General features: G+C 42.1%; 1 protein-coding gene across 1 annotated transcript; it reads left to right on the top strand.

Annotated features, from left to right (window-relative positions):
* The first annotated feature begins 814 nt into the window (after positions 1–814).
* SFXN4 (sideroflexin 4) lies at positions 815–18,047 on the top strand. Its single transcript, XM_045025191.1, has 14 exons — positions 815–1,034; positions 1,976–2,041; positions 5,294–5,368; positions 7,312–7,338; positions 7,431–7,485; positions 8,273–8,298; positions 9,603–9,656; positions 9,742–9,807; positions 9,914–9,994; positions 11,068–11,155; positions 12,699–12,814; positions 13,561–13,646; positions 15,542–15,659; positions 17,592–18,047. Exons 1-14 carry the CDS (start codon positions 996–998, stop codon positions 17,667–17,669), a joined length of 975 nt encoding a protein of 324 aa, XP_044881126.1. The 5' UTR covers positions 815–995; the 3' UTR covers positions 17,670–18,047.
* The last annotated feature ends 1,549 nt before the right edge of the window (positions 18,048–19,596 follow it).

Raw genomic sequence — 19,596 nt, forward strand, 5'->3', positions numbered from 1 at the left:
CTCCCTAAAATCAATTAATATTAGACCACAAAATTAGTGAAGAAACTGAAAAGTAATTTCAGCAATTCCTGGGCCAAGGTGGTGAACCTTTAATCCATAGCAGAAGCTAAAGGATTAAAATTGCTGGCATGAAGAGTACTGGCAGCCCCTCACATAACAGGGAAGTTCACAGCACAAAAGGATGCTTATAGTGTATTAGTTTAATCCAAAATTTAAACCTTAATGGACTAATTTAACTAAAAGGCAGCAGACATGAACAACGCAAATAAGTTCAGTATAAAAAAACAAGCAGACTTGAATCTGGTATTTTGCTGTAAGTTTTTCAACTTTGTCTATTTAAAAATAAATAGAAGGCATTTGTGTATAAACAATGAATAAAATAGAGCCAGTTATCACTAGGTTCCCTAATCAGGAATCGTTGTACCCAGGGGGTCAGTGCAAGGGCCATCTCGTAAGCATTGGGGAGGGCAGTTGGTTATGTTTTGGGAGTGTTCTATTATTTTTTGTAAAAGGGGCAATGATTTTTTTTTAAATTAAATGGTGCAAGAGCCAGGTTTTTTTTCTTCTTCCCCAAATGGGTTTAGGAGACCTAAGCATCCAAATTCCTTTATAATTCAGAATGAATGAGGTGCCCACCTCCGCATGGTCCTTTTGAAAATCCCACGCTGTCTGTGTACCTTGGGGTGGGGGGTATCCCTGGGCACAGAGACTTAACCTAGGGCTGGGGTGGGAGGAAGGGGCCATCGCTGGCCGCGCAGCTCCTGAAGCAGCGGCTTTCCCTCGTTTCAGCGGCGCTGGCCATTTCTGGCAAGGGTTCTGCGGTGAAAGGCAGCGCAGGAGCCCGAGCGGCGGCGACCACCACCCAGCGGGACTCTCTCAGCGGCCTGCGCTCGCCACGAACGGGGAAAGGAAAGCGGCTGCCGGGAGTGTGCAGCAGCCGGAGCCTCCCCCCGGCAGGACCTTTTCCGGCGCGGCGGCTGCTGCTGCTCAGCCTCATGGATGTGAACTTGCAGTTCTGGAGCGCGGAGGGCAAAGTATGGAGCGGGGGAGCCGCGCCCGGGGAGCGGGGCCGCAGGGGGCAGCGCAGCGAATGGGGCGGCTCCGGGAGCAGGCGATTGCGCGTATCGGGTCATGCCAGAGCCCGTGGCTGGGCGTGGGGTGGGAGTGAGGGGTCAGCCGTGGGCCCTGCGGGAAGGAGACTTCCCCCTGCGATGACCCTGGTCTGCTCCCTCCGCCGCTGAAGGCCGCAGGCCGCCCCAGACTTGCCCCCTCGCCCTCGGACAGGGGAAGGGGCCGCCCTGAGATGTGGGGGCAGGCTGGGGGCACATCCTTCCCTGCGCGCCCCGATCTGCCTGTGCAACCAGCCGGTTGTACAGCTGTGCTTTAGGGTGACCAGCCCTCCCCATACCTATTAGGGGCTTTGTCTTATGTATGTAACTGTTGTACCCCGTTAAAAAGTGTCCCGGTTTCTCACAGTTGCTGTCTGGTCACCCTCGCTTTAGATTATGAGGTTCGTTGGTGGCGTTTGTCTCCTTTTTGGTTTATACAGCAGTGCTAACCCGTGATGTCACTCCACGTGGAACTGCTAGAGATGCCATGCCTACTGCTTCCCAAATGAGGTGGGAAGGAACATAACCATTGCCAAGTTATGGTGCATTCCCCCCCAGGGCCTTAGCAAGCAGACTTGCTTTGTTGCAAGTTTTACGAGCTCAAAGGCAACCCCAGTTTGCTCACAGATAAGTTTTGCTCCCTATGGCTAAGATGAAAGGTGGCGCTTAGCTTGTGAATGTCATTCTGGCTATCAGATTATAACAAAAAATAGGGGATTGCTATTGCTAGTGGAAATTAAACAAGAGTTGACGAAACAAAGAAGTAGACAGAGATTCTTGGTTTCTTTCTGCCAGCTACAGAAAAGAGTTAATTAAGCTGAACTGCAAAATATTTGTACAGTTTTCTTAATGTATATTTTTATTAGTCTTTTTTCCAAAGATTTCTTCACTGGACAGATATTTTAGACCCTACAGTCTTACTGAAATCTAATGTAAGTACTTTACCTCTTTTTACAAAACTACAGCACATGACTTGAATGTGTGGGTGATGTGAAGTGAGAAGTGTAAGCACAGGCTGTTCTGCACTAGACTCAAAGGATCTGCAGGAGCAAATCCCAACAGTGTTGACTCATCTCTTCCTTACTCTAACATAGATAAAATGCATTTCATAAGGTTTACTGCGATAAGCCCTTACAATTAGGGTGTCCACGTTAGATCTTCAATATCCCATAACAGTTATTGTAGGAAACTTTGCTGTCCAGCATACTTCTATCCCCTCCTCAGTGTTGCAGCTGCACTGACGTTCAGGGTCTTGCATGGCAGCCATATAATCTGAAAAATTCCAATTAAAAATATACTGTGTTGCACCTTCCTACAAATTCTGCCTTTAGTATTATCTGTTAGAATCTACTTAACTTTGGCAGTATAATATGGCAGTTCATGTTTCTGTGAAATTTATGAGGCTTGAATATAGGGGCCACAAAAATGAAGGAATACTAGCCCTGCCCCATGCCAGGAACAGTACAAGAAGGTGCACTTTAAACTTCTGTGCATCTCTGCAATTCGTTTTCACTATGGGCCTGTCTGAGTTAGGGCAATCTCCCCCGCCTGCTCTTTGAGCTGTTCCACTGCCTAGAATCTCTGAAGTGCTGCCTGCTGCAGCCCTGCCCCTGACAGGCTTGTGAAGAGGTCTTCAGAGACCACCACCCCCCTATAGCTGTCCTACACAATGTCTGCAATGGGGGAATTCTTACCCAGCTGGTTTTTAGGGCCCAATCAGTGGGGCCAGTGGATGGTCAAGGTGCTAAAGGAGCATTGGAGGAAGATAAAGCCAATGTAGAGGAACTAAGTGAATTCTTTGCATCGGTCTTCACTGCAGAGAGTGTAAGGAAAGTTCCCAAACCTGAGCCATTATTTTTAGGTGACAAATCTCAGGAAGTGTCCCAGATTCAGGTATTCATTAGAGGAGGTTTTGGAAAAAAATAATAAACAATAATAATCCTCAGGACCAAATGGTATTCCCTCAAGAATTCTGAAAGAACTCCAAATGTTAAATTGCAGAACTATTAACTGCGTATGTAACCTATAATTTAAATCAGCTTCTGTACCAGATGACTGGAGGATAGCTAATGTGATGCCAATTTCTTAAAAAGCCTCCAGAGGTGATCCTGGCAAACACAGGCCAATAAGCCTAACTTCAGGACCAGGCAAATTGCTTGAAACTATAGTAAAGAACAGAATTATCAGATACATAGATGAACACGATTTGTTGGGGAAGAGTCAACACGGCTTTTCTAAAGGGAAATCATGCCTCACCAATCTATTAGAATTCTTTGAAGAGATCAACAAACGTGGACAAGGGTGATTCATTTGATAGTGTACTTGGACTTTCAGAAAGCCTTTGACAAGGTCCCTCACTAACGGCTCTTTAGCAAAGTAAGCAGTCATGGGATAAGAGGGAAGGTCCTCTCATGCATTGGTAACTGGTTAAAAGATAGGAAACAGAGGGTAGGAATAAATGTTTAGTTTTCAGAATGGAGAGAGGTAAATAGTGGTGTCCCACATGGGTCTGTACTGGGCCCAATCCTATTCAACATATTCGTCAACGATCTGGAAAAAGGGGTAAACAGTGAGGTGGCAAAATTTGCAGACGATACAAAAGTACTCAAGCTAGTTAACTCTTTGCAGTCTGCTTTCTCCTTACAAAAGGATCTCACAAAACTGGGCACCAAAATGGCAGATGAAATTAAATTTTGGTAAATGCAAAGTAATGCACATTAGAAAACATAATCACAACTATACATACAAAATGATGGGATCTAAATTAGCTGTTACCATTCAAGAAAGAGATCTTGGAGTCATTGTGGATAGTTCTCTGAAAACATTGGCTCAATGTGCAGCGGCAGTCAAAAAAGCTAACAGAATGCTAGGAATCATTAGGAGAGCAATAGATAATAAGACAGAAATTATCATAACGCCCCTATATAAAGCCATGGTACACTCACATCTTGAATACTGCATGCAAATCAGGTTGCCCCATCTCAAAAAAGATAGAATAGAATTGGAAAAGGTACAGCGAAGGACAGCCAAATTGATTAGGGGACTGGAATAGCTTCCATATGAGGACAGATTAAAAAGACTGGGACTTTTCAGCTTAGAAAATAGATGATTAAGAGGGGATATGATAGACGTCTATTAAATTCTTGACTGGTGTGTAGAAAGTGAATAAGCAATTGTTATTTACTCCTTCACATAACAAAAGAACTAGGGGTCACCAAATGAAATTAATAGGCAACAGGTCTAAAACAAACAAAAGGAAGTACTTCTTCACACAACGCACAGTCAGTGTGTGGAATTCATTGCCAGGGGACGTTGTGACGGCCAAAACTATAACAGGGTTAAAAAAAGAGCTAACTAAGTTCACGGAGAATAGATCCATTAATGATTATTAGCCAGGAATGCAACCCCATGCTCTGAGTGTCCCTAGCCTGTGTTTGCCAGAAGCTGGGAGTGGACGACAGGGGATGGATCGCGCGATGATTGCCTGTTCTGTTCATTCCCTTTGAAGCACTTGACATTGGCCACTGTTGGAAGACAGGATACTGCGCTAGATGGACCATTGGTCTGACCTAGTACGGTCGTTCTTATGTTGTTCTAATGTTAAGTTAAAAGTTCAACTGAAGGGAAAGCTGTAAGGTCCAATACTTTATTTTAAACTTATTAAAGTTAAGATGCTGGAGGATCTGATGATATAATGACTTGTATTTCCTTGGCTAACTGATCTATGTTATGTTTTCATTTAAAATGAGACATTCAGCTGCTTGTGAGGGAAAACAAAACAATGTATCTGGTGTGCAAGTTACTCAAGCCAGCAAAAATGCACCTGCATTTTTTAACCAAGTAGTTCCATTGATTTCAGTGGGACTGTTCACAAGCTTAAACTTAGGCACACACGTAAGTGTTTGCAGGTTTGCCACCTAAAATAACACACTGGACCTGATAACGCTATAGATGGAGGGGTTGACATAAATATGTGTGTGCACGTAACCTTGAGGCCATTGAACTGGTGTAGTTCAGATCAGCGTGTATGTGTAAATGAGCGTGATGGTCTGTCTAATTTTGTATCTGCAAGCAGGCCAGCACAGAAGGGCTGTTACAACAGAAGTTTTGGATGGAGGAGTGGGGATGGGAGGAATGTATTGGAAAAGAATGACTGGTCTTTATTTCTGGTTTTGTTTTTTTAGGAAGAAATAGAAAAATCCAGATTACTCTTACAAGCTAGTGCTCAGACTCTTCAAGAGCCTTTACGGGACAAAAAGGTATCTAACACATATCCTCTAATAAACTGTTGTTATGTATATGTTTGTACATATCCCATTTGAAGTATTTGACTTTTCTTTTAGCAGCCTTATTTAGCTCTTGGAGCCTGGGGGTTTTGCCTGAGTGATGAATGAGGGTCCTTCTTGCTGGACTTCTAAAATGACTTCTTAGGAGCAGTTTATATATTAGAAGATTTTAGGAATGTCACTTTGTGTGTCACTCTGAAGCCTAAAATGCCTGAGTTGGTGTGAAGCGCTAGAAACAGCTACACTCCCCCACCCCCCTCAAAAAAAGCAAATACAGTACTGTGTTAAATGTAAACTACTAAAACAAGGAAAGTTTAAAAAAAAAAAGATTTGACAAGGTAAATAAAGTGTTTTTGTGCTTGTTTCATTTAAATTAAGATGGTTAAAAGCAGCATTTTTCTTCTGCATAGTGAAGTTTCAAAGCTGTATTAAGTCAAGATTCAGTTGTAAACTTTTGAAAGTAAAACCATAACGTTTTGTTAGAGTCATGAACACTTCAGCGTTATGAACAACCTCCATTCCCAAGGTGTTCATAACTCTGAGGTTCTACTGTAATTAATTTGGACAGACTGTTTGCTGGACCCTAATGAAGAGTTATACCTGTGTGTGTGTCTATTTGAGTACTTTATAGTATTGCTTATGGAAAATAGAGGCTACATACTTCATGAATGAAACAGCTGTCATGACTGTATTAGAAAAGGCAGGTGCACAGAGAGTCTGAAGTACATACAGGGCGCACACACAAAAAAAGCTTCAAAAAATCTGTGTTACCACCAAGATTTTCAGTCTCTTATAAGTTGCTAGAAGAATCCCTAGGGTGGCTGCTGACCTTAATTTTGGACTCCAGTTCCATCATCCAAGAAAGTATCATTCATTTGTGCATCTTATTACATCAGTTCTCTTAAAAACTGCCAGAGAATCATAGGAACCAGTCCTCTTGATAACTTAACACTTCTGCTCTCTCCCACAGCTCAGACATAGAGTCTGTACATTCCTGTCTGATGTGAACTATGCAAAATCTTTATTACATTTATTTTAAATCGTCAATGCTTCATCGTCACACGGGCTGCAGATGAACTGCCACTATTCCAGCTTGGTCTGTCCATCAGTTCTCATAAACTAAACAGTGGCAGGCTTGGTCAATACTTGGATGGAAAACCTCCACAGAGAATCTTTCTGCAGGAAGTACACCTCTACCTCAATATAACGCGACCCGATATAACACAAATTCAGATGTAACACGGTAAAGCACCGCTCCAGGAGGGCGGGGCTGCGCACTCTGGTGGATCAAAGCAAGTTTGATATAACGCGGTTTCACGTATAACGTGGTAAGATTTTTTGGCTCCCGAGGACAGCGTTATATCTAGGTGGAGGTGTAGTACTGAACTGGTGATTCATTAGGTGGGATTCTTTGGTTCATCGCTGAATCACATGTCCCAGCCTGGTGTTAGATAGCGCTGTGTTGCTAGAGGTGCTGTCTTTGGGATGAGATGTAAAATTAAGTCATGACCACTTGTAATTATTAAGATTTTCCTGGCCCTTTTTTGGAAGAGCTGATGTGTTTAGACTTTATGCCAAATTAAGAGCTGGTTGCATTCTATCCTAAAATTCTGTTGCTATTTCAGCTGTATTTTTACTCGCTTTCTGACCTGATGGTTTTGTATGTTCTAATGCTGTTAGACAACAATACACAACATGTCAGGACAGAAAACAAATAAAATATTGTATTCAGTAGAAACTAGGGGGGAATTTTAGGGAGAATATAATCAAACAGATGTGTGTGTGTGACATGCTACGTATAAATGTCAGTTATCGTTACAGAAAGATTATATAGAATAAACATAATTAAAATAAGATTTTAGCCATTAAACCTCTTCTGAAGTGCCACTGCTAATCTTACTTTCAAATCACACTAGGTAAACGAAGCCTGGAAGCTAAGTCTGGTGAGTTTATAAAAGATGTTGGAATTTGCTTCTCATATTTTTCATTTAGGTGGAGAGAGAGACGTGCTAACTTTCTTTTCTTTTTCTTTAAGTCCTCTGTGAACCCTGGTACTGGCGAGATAATTCCCCTTGTGTTTAGACCACCAGGTCAGTTGCTGTAATAGAAGTTTGCTGCACTTTTTTGACAGGTTTCCAATGACTGAAACTCTTGGGGGCCCTTCTAGTTGCAGAAAAATGAGGCCACTGTTATTCATGTTGGTTATATTTACCTCAGTTGAAGACTATTCCCGTAATCCTTTAAAGAAAATTCATTTGTATACACCTTTCACATAGTTCATCTGCTCTGAGCAGTGACTGCACTCCGACACTCTAGTGGGAAATATACAGACCAGTCACTCATGTTTGGCACCATATGAACAGTACCTGAATCTTTTAATGTATATTATAGTGCACTGGGTTTTCCCTTAATTCGCACAGCTGTGGTCTGACACAACCTACTTTGCTCCAGACTGGTTGGAGTCCGTCTTGTGGGTAGAATCTGGTTGGGGTCAGGAAGTATTAAGCCAGGATTGCACAGAGTCTGGGTGAGACACAGATATACTTTCACGAAGGCTATTTATTTATTACCTAATGTAACCTCTCACTTTTCTTGTGCAAACCTTGTCACCACAGCTGGCTTTTGGGAGGGGTGAAATGAATTCCCTATGGAACTCTGTTACGTAGCTTCCCATTAGCACTGTTGATGTGGACTGTTGCATTTTATGAGAGCAGTATTTTGGCGATGCTTCTTCCTCCTGGTTGGGGAATGAGAGACAAAGGTCAAGCCCCAGTGCTTTCTTTTGGACTAGTCATACGTGTTTCCTCTCCCCTGATCCCCAAGCCAACTACCTAGACCACAAGTTGATTTACTAAAATATGTTGTTTCTTCTTTTAGCTTTCCTGCCCATAGTCACCCCACTGGTGAGTAATGATGGAAGATTGCAATGGGTCTATGTGTGTATTTATAATTATCTACATTGTCAGAAGTGATGAGTCACTTTAGGCATCTCAGTTTTTGGGTGCCAGATGTCGAGTTGGATACCCAATAATCGAGACACACCAAACCACTGGTCGCTTTGCTTTCCAAACAATCAAGAATGTTGTTCACACGTGAAAGTCAATCATTCAAATGTCCTCTGTCGAAATTCATGAGCCAGTTAGAACAAGGCCTGACTTTCCTATATTTACCCAGAATTGGATTTAGAGAGAGAGACAGAAAGCCTCATACTCTGCTGCTTGGAACCAGAATATTATCTACTTGTAACTAAATTGCAGGGTGCCAGTGAAAATACACATGGGTGGAAAATAATTCTTGTAATAATGCCCCAAAGTGTACGTACTTGGTATATATGTCACAATTTGGGGAGCTTTAGTAGATAGGGCTGGGCATAAGCAAGTACCGCTCCTCGTTGACAAGAGTTGTGTATTAAATCAAGTGTGTATTGCATATCTCTCTCCATGGATTTGGACTCCACTCATTTGATAACTGCTACATCTTGGTCAACATCATGGATTGAACTACGGATCTCCAGAACTAAAAACATGACTCCTGACAGCTTGAGCCAAAGAGTCGAGCTCTGTAGCTGAGAGCTGTGACAGTCACAGACCCGTAGCCTGTGGATCAGGGACAAGTAATGCACACTGACCCCTGTGGTGACAGTTGCGCCACTTATGCTACAGCTGAATTTGGTCCATAAATCTCAACGTGTAGCAGCTGGAAAGTAAATCCTTAAGGATCAGGCCTGGGATCAGACTAGTCTTAGCATCTGTACCCTCCAACGAACACTGAGTACCTGACTCTAGTTCTTCCTTGTTTCTAATATTTCTATGATCTGACTTCATTTGTTTCTCTTTGTATCCCACAGTTGTGAAGGTGTCTGCTATTCCTGGTGTGAGAGTGTATCACTCAGCTAGTCTCATACCCACTGTTTGAATGACTGTATTTCTCTTTTCTATTAAATGGGAAAGTAAATATGCATCGAGATATGGAAGGGATATATGGCTTGTTGGGCCACTAAGGGCAAATGAGGGGTCCACAGCAAGAAACTACTGGTGTCTTTGCACAGCAGCTCCCCTAATAAGCCCCTGTCTTTTCTGAGGCCTTTGGTGCTATTGTAAATAATAATTAATAATAAATCAGTCTCCTTCATACTTAAATCAGCCACTGCTGTTCATAGGTCCCTAGATTCATTGAGACTAACTTTCCCTTGGTGTTTTCCTTTTAGTTTTTTGCTAGTTTACTACCGCACAGAGGAGCAAAGAAAGCATTTATTTGCCAGGTAACAACCATTTTCATTCTACAGTTATAAGCCTGTTACCCAAGATCCAAAAATACACTGTTGTTTACGTTCTCCTTTTCTGCAGTTCCTGTTTCATGCTTACACTGCTGGATTCACCATAGCAAATGGAAACGCTACAGCTAAAGCTGAAGTATGTGGGTTTTTTAAAATGATTATTATTTTTTAGTTGCATGATACCACTTTGAACATGAGCCAATGAAATTGAACTTACGTAGTGTGTGTGTTCTGACTTTTAGGAAACTGCATTGCCACAAAAGATACCACAAAAGCAACTCCTTGTGTGTACAGGTGCCGTCTCTTATGCAGCATTTATGGGAGTACGTATTTGCATTATCTCAATAATTACTTTCTGATGCTCTGGTGTGGGAGACTGATAATGGGATTGTCACAAGGCATAGTACCCTCCAAGTCAGTTCTTCCAGAGCCCAAAGTCACCCTTGCTAGTCTCCTCAGTCCTGTTGGGTATAGAAGATTGCAACCTCTGTTGCTCTTGATCAGAAATGTACTATTTACTCATCTTCCTCTGAGGTTAGAATTTAGTAGCTTTTTTCCTGCCAATATTCTGTTTTTATCATTCTCTGTCTCGGTTAGTCTAGAAAATAGAGAAGAAACCACAAAACACAAACTAATTTAGCAGGTCATGGTGAATTATTGCTAGTTAGGTTCTAGATCCAAGTTTTTAGCTCACACCTTCCTTTATAGCTGACTAAATTTAAATGCCCCAAGCCATGGTAAAGTTTTGGATTTGAAGCTATGAACTCTGGGAATGTTCAGTTTGGGAGTTTTGGCCTCAGTCTATCATCAGATTCAAGGTTTTAGATTTATGAGGATTTCAGACTCCAGGGCTGTTCAATCACCACTAAATTCAAGAACACAACAAGTATATCTAAGATTTGTTGAATTACACTATAATTGGCAAAACTTCATGTTTGCATGGTGATATGTATTGCTAAGAAAACTTAAATGGTTTTTAGTTCATTTTCTACACCTAGATACTCATAGTGTTTGGGTGCTTCATAAATATCTAGACAGATTGATCATGTATTTTTATTCCCACTCATAAGCTCTTTTAGTATCTGTTAATTTCACAGTTGACATTTTTATAGCAGATGTGCTGATACTAGGTAGTACAGACTACTGTCCAGAATGTAATTATTAAATACTATTTTTCTTTTTTCTGTAAAATGAGTAATCACAAAAAAACCCAGTTATTAGAGAAAATTTCTTCTCCTTTAAATTGTATTTCAAATGCTTTTGATAAAACTAGGCTGTTAAAAAAAGAAATCTGGTTTAACAAAGTTACAGGTTGTTTTCTTTTTCCAGTCTGTGGCCCAAATTTCATTATTGGTTTAATTATTAACAGAAGATGTGTTTCTTCCAAATTTCTTAGGCAGTTCCTCACTTTTTCATGTCACAAAATAGACTGAGTGGTCCCTTGCAAGTGTTCTTCAGAAAAATTTTACCCATTCCACTTCTTGGTGAGTAAAGGTAAATTGAAAACAAATAGCTGTGGATTTGTTCTTGTATCTGTTAAAGCTCATGTGCTGCCGTCAATCTGCCTTTAGAACGTCTATATCTTTACATAGAACCAAACCAGGATATAAACCTTAGTCTTCACCTGCTGCCTTCATGGGTACTTTATTTTCTGCATGAAAGTTATATCTAGCTATTTTGCATTCTCTGTTTAAAGGTCAGTGCTATGAACGATCATAAAATCCTAGGGCATTCTCCTTACTTCCAAATACAGGACATGCAACCATATCTCTTGAGGAAATAATTTCCTGTGCATGGATATGTCACCATTTTTCTCCAATGTGCGACCTCTTTGTCAGTGAAGACATTATCTCTGTAGCCACTGTTGTGGAAAAAGTGAGACTCGTTACAGCAGGTTCTTGTCAACTTTGTAAGGCTGTCAAGCTAAATTTGTCACTGGCTTAACTCCATTGAGGTCAGTGAAATTTCACCAGGGATGAACTTGGCCTGTAATTTAATGGCTGAAAGTTGCGTTCATTACTGGCATGTTATTTCCCACCGCTATTAAAAGGAAGTGGCAACCTTTTTGAACTGAAATTTATAAGGTACAATAAATGTCATCCTGTCTGTTACATGGAATGTAACAGGGCATATGGCTTCCCGAACGTGCTCTTCGGATCTGCTTAGAAGCCCACTTTTGATGGAATAGAAATGAAAATACTGAGAGTCTGGATCTCCTGAGTTCTACGTCAAGTGCTGACACTGACTCTCCTCCCTTGGACTGGTCACTTAGACCTGTGTCTCCTCATCTGAAAACTTACTTAATGATAGGAATGTTGAAGGAATTGGTTACTATTGGTCTTTGTGTTTGAAACAAATTGTGCTGACAACTTTATTGAACAGCTCTTCAGAAAGTTAATGAAAAGATAAACCTAACATTTCAAAAAGGGCTAACTCCCTAGCACTTCCCTGGTACGTTTGGCCCATGCTGCTGTTCACAGTTCTTCAGTCACCTTCAGAGTTGAGAGCTTATTTTTGGTAAGACTTTTATTATGACAGCTGAGGCAGGAAACCTATTGGACTCTCAACTCCTCAGCGTCTGTATCCCCTTGTGTCATTAGCCTAAGATCACAATTTTTTTTTCAGTGATTGACACTACACTGGATATTTTAAGACAATGGACTGCTAAGTCCGGAAGGGAAATGAAATATTCTTGTTGTGTACCAGGTGAATGGGGTTGCTCTGAATTAAAGCATCGAGGAACATTATTTGAGGTATGCGGCTGGGGAGCGAAGTACATAATTGAGTTCTGTGGATCTTATCACTGAGCAGTGTGCAGCTTAGTGCAGAGGGCAGCAGACTGAGACTTGGGATACCTAGGTTCAATTCCTATCAAGTATGACTTGCGGAGCTCATCCCAGAATATCACTGGAATTTTAAAATGTGCATTAATTATAAATGTCCTAATAATGAATTGGTAAAATCTATTTGGGGCAAAACAACTTTAAAAAACAAACAAACAAACCCAAAACCTTTTTACTTTTACAGCCTCCCTGAGTGCATTTACTGTGATGCTTGTCCGAGGAACTGAGTATGAGAATGGAATCGAAGTTATGGACAAGAATGGCAAGGTCATAGGAGTGTCACAAAAAGCTGGGAATAAGGTAGGCAAATCAAGATATGTTCATGCTGGTTTGTTTTCCCTCCCAACAAAAAGCTGTACTTAATATTGAGAATAGAGTGAATTAACTGTACTGGAACCAGGAACTTCTGTGTTTTAATCTAAGCTTATCCACAAATTTGATCTATGGACTTGGACAAATTCCTTTAAACCAGGTTGGGCCATGGCTTTGTGCAGGTTTACAGGGGATAGAGGCCCCCTTGATCCCAATGTATCTGGTGCAATGGCCAGCCTCAGTGGCACAAGCACAGGCATTTCTTCCTTCCTGCTAACCCTAGTGGTGCAAACCACCACAAAAGAAGAGAGAAGGTTGCATGTGGGTTGGGGATGCAGGGGGAAATGGGTCACTTTGAGTCGATGAGAGCAGATGAAGCTCAGTACCTTTAAAAGGCTACTTTTGTAAGACTGAACTAGTTTAAAATAACTTCCATGTCAGATGAGCTGTATAATGCATCAGTGGGCACCTCCCCTTTTTGAGAGAACACAGAATCCACAACTGGTATACTTACCACTTGAAAGAGTTTAGTTTCCATTTTAGAAAGAAATCCTACCAAAAATTTTGAACCTTCACTTAACGGTTGCACAAAATCCTAGCGTGGTATATAGCACCTAAGAGAATGGGGTCCTGCTCCATGACTAGCTATGGTAATACCGATAATAAGTTACCAAGACTAAAAGCAAAGCTGCATGAGCGTCAGGTAGCTCTAACTTGAATCACATTTTTCTTAGGCAGTACGAGACACAGCTTTGTCAAGAGCAGCCTTGTTTGGGACAGCAGTAATTATTCCAGATTCTCTTCTCTACTTCATGCAACGGTAAGAGGTTCTGCTACTGGGGGGTGTGGCTGTCAAGTTCTGGGGTGCAGCCCAGACCAGTGAGAGGTTGTGTCACCGCCTGCCCTGCAACCTGGGGCGCCTCACAATGCTTTGCTGCTGCAATTCCCAACCTGGGGCACTCACATCCAGGCTACAGGTCACAGGAGTCTGTCTATAGCTGTAGCGCTGGTCTAACAGTTCTGACCCCAGCAGCCTGTCAGCAACACACCATTCACGGTCTGGCTTCCACCAGCCTTGGTTACTATTTGCAGCGTGACCCCAACAAACTCTCAGTCCCAGATTTTCCCCCAAACGTGTTCTGTACTGTCCAGCCCTCTCCTGTATAGTTCAGATATTAACGGTCCGTTGCCTCTGTAAAGGATCAATATTCAACAGTTTGCTGCTTTAACTGGAGTCACCAAACAGATCAGTTTAAACACAACACTGGATTGGTTTAGATTAATAATAAAACAGTTTATTAACAAAAGGAAATAGAATTTTAAGTGAATTCAAGTATCCGGTATTAAAGTCAGAAATGGTTACAAGAGAAATAAAGATAAAATGCTTTCTAGTAGCTAAAACTTGACAAGCTAGACTTGGCTCAAGGTAAAATCCTTACCACGTGTTCCCAGCAATACGGCCGACCAAATTATCAGGTCAGGATCTCTTTTCCCCCTCCCCCTCCCCAAAGTCCAAGGGATGGTTCCTTTGTCTTCTTAGGTGAAGAGAATAGAGATCCCTTGGGGTTTTCTGCCTCTTTCTTTTATAGTCCAGTTAACCTTTGAAGTGGATTCCTCTGAGGGGTGCCCCTCAAAGCAAAGTTTATTCAAAAAGTAAAGAAGCCAACATGGAGTCTGGTGGTGAAGGAGGCTCCGTGCTCTTTCTTCTCACCTGTGGTTGCTGAAATGCAAATTTGGTTTGTCTGTTGCCATCTCCTCTCTCAAGGACCCTGTTTACTACTTATCTGTACATTGAGGTAAACAGATAACAAACATTTCTTTGTCCAAGATACTTCTTCCTGAGCGGGGCTGTGTGGTTTTGACAATGTTCTAAAAACATTACACAGGGGGATTTCATAATTTTACATATAATGTTGCTACTTACATTTCACCATGATATTAATGACCAGTAAGTTGTTAGTTTTCAAATGATACCTCACAAGACACATTTTTGTACAAAGATTATTACAATAGGGTGTGAATACCTATGTGCTTTCAGTCACAGCGGAGAGGGCATTAGAATCCTTATTGACTATTCTGACTTCATTGCTTGCTTCTATTTTTCTGCTTAAGTTTTATTTGTATTGCTACAGTGTAGACTTGCAGTATAGACTATGCCAAGGAAAGAATTTAAGTGAACCGAGAAGCTATATCAGAAGGGTCGTTGGGTGGGGTTCATACACGCTAATGTAACATAATTAATAAAAACATCCTGCTGTTTAATAACTGTGCACAATGTGAAAGTATCATGCTTCCAAGAACTGGCTAAACAGAACAGCAACAGACAAAATGATCCAAGAAAAAAATTTGAATTAAAGGACTGAGGCATTTCAAACCCATAATGGTACCTTCTGTTTTCTCTTTAAGTGTTGTTGCTTATGTCCCAATCCTGCATTGTCATCTATATGTGGACAATAATGCAGGATCTGGGCTCAAAATAAAAGTAAAGAAGACCACGCACACAGGTAGGGAGCAAGGGAATAGCAAGAACCTAAGTTATAAAGAAAACACTAGCAAGGAATGTAAAATTATTTCACTTACTACAGCACGATAGCTTTAATTTTCCCCTGTAAAATAGTATTTAACGTCCTTTGTTTCACTAGCGATTCTGGTTTGACAGTTAAGCATGTCAGGTCTGCCTTGAACAATAACTTATCTTCCCAACTCTGTTGACAGCACAAACTTTTTACTCAGAAATCCACATGTGTTGACCCCACTGAGACTGCTTATGACTGTTTCAACATTGGGTGCATTGCTACCGGTTTCATTCAGTGTATTCCCGCAGTTGGGAGAGGTATGTCATTTTATCCAAACTGTATTCTTCCTGTTCTCTAGATAACTTTTTAGGATTGATTGCTATGTGGAACATCTGCCATGTGTCTACTGCCAACACTTTAAGATGAGATAGCAATAATCAGCAGGATTAAAATTACTAAAAGTGGATCCGTGGTTTTAAATTGTGCTGCTGCTTGTCAGATTCCGTGGGGCACAGACTCAGTGTACAATTAATTTGTGTTGAGAGTAGTTACCAAATGTACCTCATTCAAATTAATCGTCTCAGTGCACCATGGTAAGCTAAAGCAAACAAAGAAGCTGCACTCCTGGAGTTCTCTGTGATTGGGGGGGAAAAAACCTAGGAGGGGAGTTTTGGTTTTTCCAGTCTTGGAGTTGGCAAGGGTCCTCTTGAGAGGTTTTACGTATCATGACAGTCCTTTTTTCCTCAAACTGAAAGCCAGTATATCAAACAAGCAACTCAAAGGGTGGGTTACATTCTCTTCCTTAGAACTCCCTGAGTTTCCTCTGTTCCAAACAAAGGGAGATGTTTCAATCAGTACCTCACTCTCCTCCCAGCATGCCTTCCCAGACCCTTAACTAGTCCCAGCAACCTTGGAAACTAGACGCCCAGCAGTCCCTGAGAGGGAGTTTCAGTTGAGTACCTTGGAACTCCGGTCTTAAGCCCTAAACAACGAGAGGAGTCTGGGATTCCTTCCAAGATCATTTTCTCTCCCTCAGCAACCCTGTTTGAGGAACTCTTCCAGAAAACCCTAACATGGGATGATACAGATCCAGGAAGAGTCCCTTACTAATGTTAAAGGTCTAGTGTACCCTGTTACATCTTTTACAGTGACACAGATAGACTAGAGTTGATGGAATTTCTGAAGTCATGTGATGAAAGTACAAGTGGCTTGTTCCTTTTTCCTCTTTATGATTTGCTCACTACATAGAGGAAGTTTTCACTTATAGTATAAGAGCCACCCAAAGTATATCAAATGGCAACTGCCTGATACTCAAAGTTGGAGATTATACTGTGGTCTAGATCAGGGGTGGGCAAACTTTTTGGCCCAAGTGCCATATCTGGATGGGGAAATTGCTTGCAGGGCCATGAATGTAGGGCTGGAGCAGGGGGTTGGGGTGCAGGAGGGAGTGTGGGGTGTGAGAGGGGGTGCGGTGTGCAGGAAGGGGCTCAGGGCAAGGGGTTGGGGCAGAGAAGGGGAGCTGGGTATATGAGAGGACTCAGGGAAGGGGGTTGGGGTGCAGGAGGGGTATGGGGGTGCAGGCAGGGGACTCAGGGCAGGGAGTTGGGGTGCAGGAGGAGTTCGGGCTCTGGCCCGGCGCTGCTTACCTGGAGCGGCTACCTGCCTGCCTGTCCTGGGCCCTGTCCCCGCACTACTCCATTAAGCGGCTGGCACCGCGCCACGTCCCTGCGGCCCCTGGTGGGGTGGGGGAGCAGAGAGCTTTGCGCACTGCCCTTGCCTGTCGGTACCTCCCCGAAGCTCCCATTGGCTGCGGTTCCCCGTTTCCAGCCAATGGGAGCTTCGGGGGAGGTACCCACAGGCAAGGGCAGCCACGATGCTCTCTGCCGCCGCTCCCCTACGGGTTGCAGGGACGTGGTGCCGGCTGCTTCCTGGAGTGGTGCGGGGCACGTGGTGCCACAGGAGTGGCAATCTCGCGGGCCGGATCCAAAGCCCTGAGGGGCTGGATTCGGCCCATGGGCCATAGTTTGCTCACCCCTGGTCTAGGTAATGCATTTCTTTAAATGTGGGGAAGATAACTAAAAAAAAAAAAACAGCCAAAAACTACACCTCATTCAGTCTTGTTTTTAATTAACTTAAAACATGTAATAAAGTGTATGTAAAGTTTGGTGTAGATATAGCTTTGACTTCTATGTGTTAGGACCCAAAGTAACCCTAGTGACGTAAGTCTAATCCTCTTGTTTATATTTCAGATAAAACGAGATGACCTTGAAAAAGAGATTTTGTCATCCACAGAAGAAACTGAGCTTTTTTACAACAGGGGACTTTAGGAAATGGCTTTAACTTTTAAGTGTGCTTTTGATCAAACTGAATTTGTACGTCCATACAAGGCTTCAAACCTAAATCAATGTGTCTAGTGTCATTTTGAATAATGAAGTCATGGGGGGAGGGGCAGGGGAATGCTTTAGACTGGGCTTGGAACAGTACATTTTTAAATGGACAGACTAATCTAAACCATATGCAAGATCCCTCCCATACAATCCCGTGTGTGAAAATAGCTTAATAATGCCTATACTTTACATGTGATTAACTCTAGAAAGAGAAAAATACTGTGTAACTGTACCCATCAGAAACATCCAGTGTTCTGTACTTTCTCCCAAGACAATGTGGTTGATTTCCTACTTATTAAAACCTATAACTACATATTACCTACAAGGCTTTATTTTCCCATTGTTCCCTCTTTTGAAATACAACACAGGGAAGATGACTTCAGTTGGGGGAAGGAAGGTGTTTTCCCTTCTTACAAAGCTTTTAATGCTGCTTCACACTTATTAGTGACTGAGGTAGCAATGAAGTATTAATATTTTCATCTGGGGAGCTGACTTTGAGCCCAGGATGTAAGGTGAGAACAAGATTAGCCCCACAAAAAGTAGAAGTCAATAGACTTGATCAACGGATAAAAAATAAGTGACATATGGGAGTCAAGTTGGGTTTACTGGTTATTGAAATGATTTTAAAACAGTACAACCCTGATGGTAACACAACTTTGCTAAAACTTAATTGGAAGATGTTCAGGTAGAGGGTGTCCAGAAACAAACTACAGAACCAACCTCAGGGACTTCCCCTGAAATTCACTCTTCAGATGAAAGTTTTGAGGCCTGTTTCAAAAGCCACTGAAATCAAAGGGAGTCTTTTCCCTTGACTTCTGTGCGCTTTGGGTCAGACCTGAAGAAGACAGCAGTTGTGGTTTTCTGATCCTATGGTCAGAGGGGTTAGAAATAAATTGTTGTTGCTACAGAGTGACTGTATTCATCCAAATTAGCTTGCATGTGAAAACCGCTCCAGAGAAGAGAATGAAGGCACATTTCCTGCATTATCGCTTCAAGCAACTTCAGACATGTGTATCTACAGTAGGGAGAAAAGGTGACAATGCGAACAGCTCCTCTAAGTCTGTGGAGGAGTTTCTATGGCCTGGTCTACACTGGGGGGGGTCAATGTAAGATACGCAACTTCAGCTACAGGAATACTGTAGCTGAAGTCAACATATCTTATTTCGACTTACATCCTGTCCTCACGGCACGGGATCGACGACTGAAGAGCCTGTTTCCCGGGCAGATGTAATCAAGCCATCCCCTTAACCTTTTTGTTAAGCTAATCTGTATAAGGCATGTTTTCTAATAATTCTCATGGCTCTTCCCTGAACCCTTTCCAGTTTATGAATATCTTTCCTAAATTGTGGGCACCAAAACTGGACACAGCATTCCAGCCACCAATGCCAAATGCAGAGGTAAAATAACCTCTCTACTCCTATTTGAGAGGCCCCTGTTTATGCATCCCCAGGATTACACTAGCTCTTTTGGCTGCCGTGTCACACTGGAAGCTCATTTTCAGCTGATTATCCATCACGTCCTCAAATCTTTTTCAGAGTCACTGAGTTCCCCATCCGGTAAGTATGATCTTCATTCTTTGTTCCTAGATGTATACATTTACATTTAGCTGTATTAAAGAATAGTTTGCTTGTGCCCAGTTTTCCCAGTGATCCAGATTGTTGTGAATCTGTGACCCGTCCTCTTCACCATTCACCACTTCCCCAATTTTTGTGTCATCTGCAAACTTTATCAGTGAAGATTTTTTCTTCCAGATCATTGATCAAGATGTTGAATAGCAAAGGGCCAAGAATCAATCCCTGCAGGACCCCACTGGAAACACACCCACACAAAGATGAAGACAACACATCAATTTAGTTACTCATGGCGA

Source organism: Mauremys mutica, chromosome 7 (genome assembly GCF_020497125.1).
Source record: "Mauremys mutica isolate MM-2020 ecotype Southern chromosome 7, ASM2049712v1, whole genome shotgun sequence".
Taxonomy (NCBI): Eukaryota; Metazoa; Chordata; order Testudines; family Geoemydidae; genus Mauremys; species Mauremys mutica.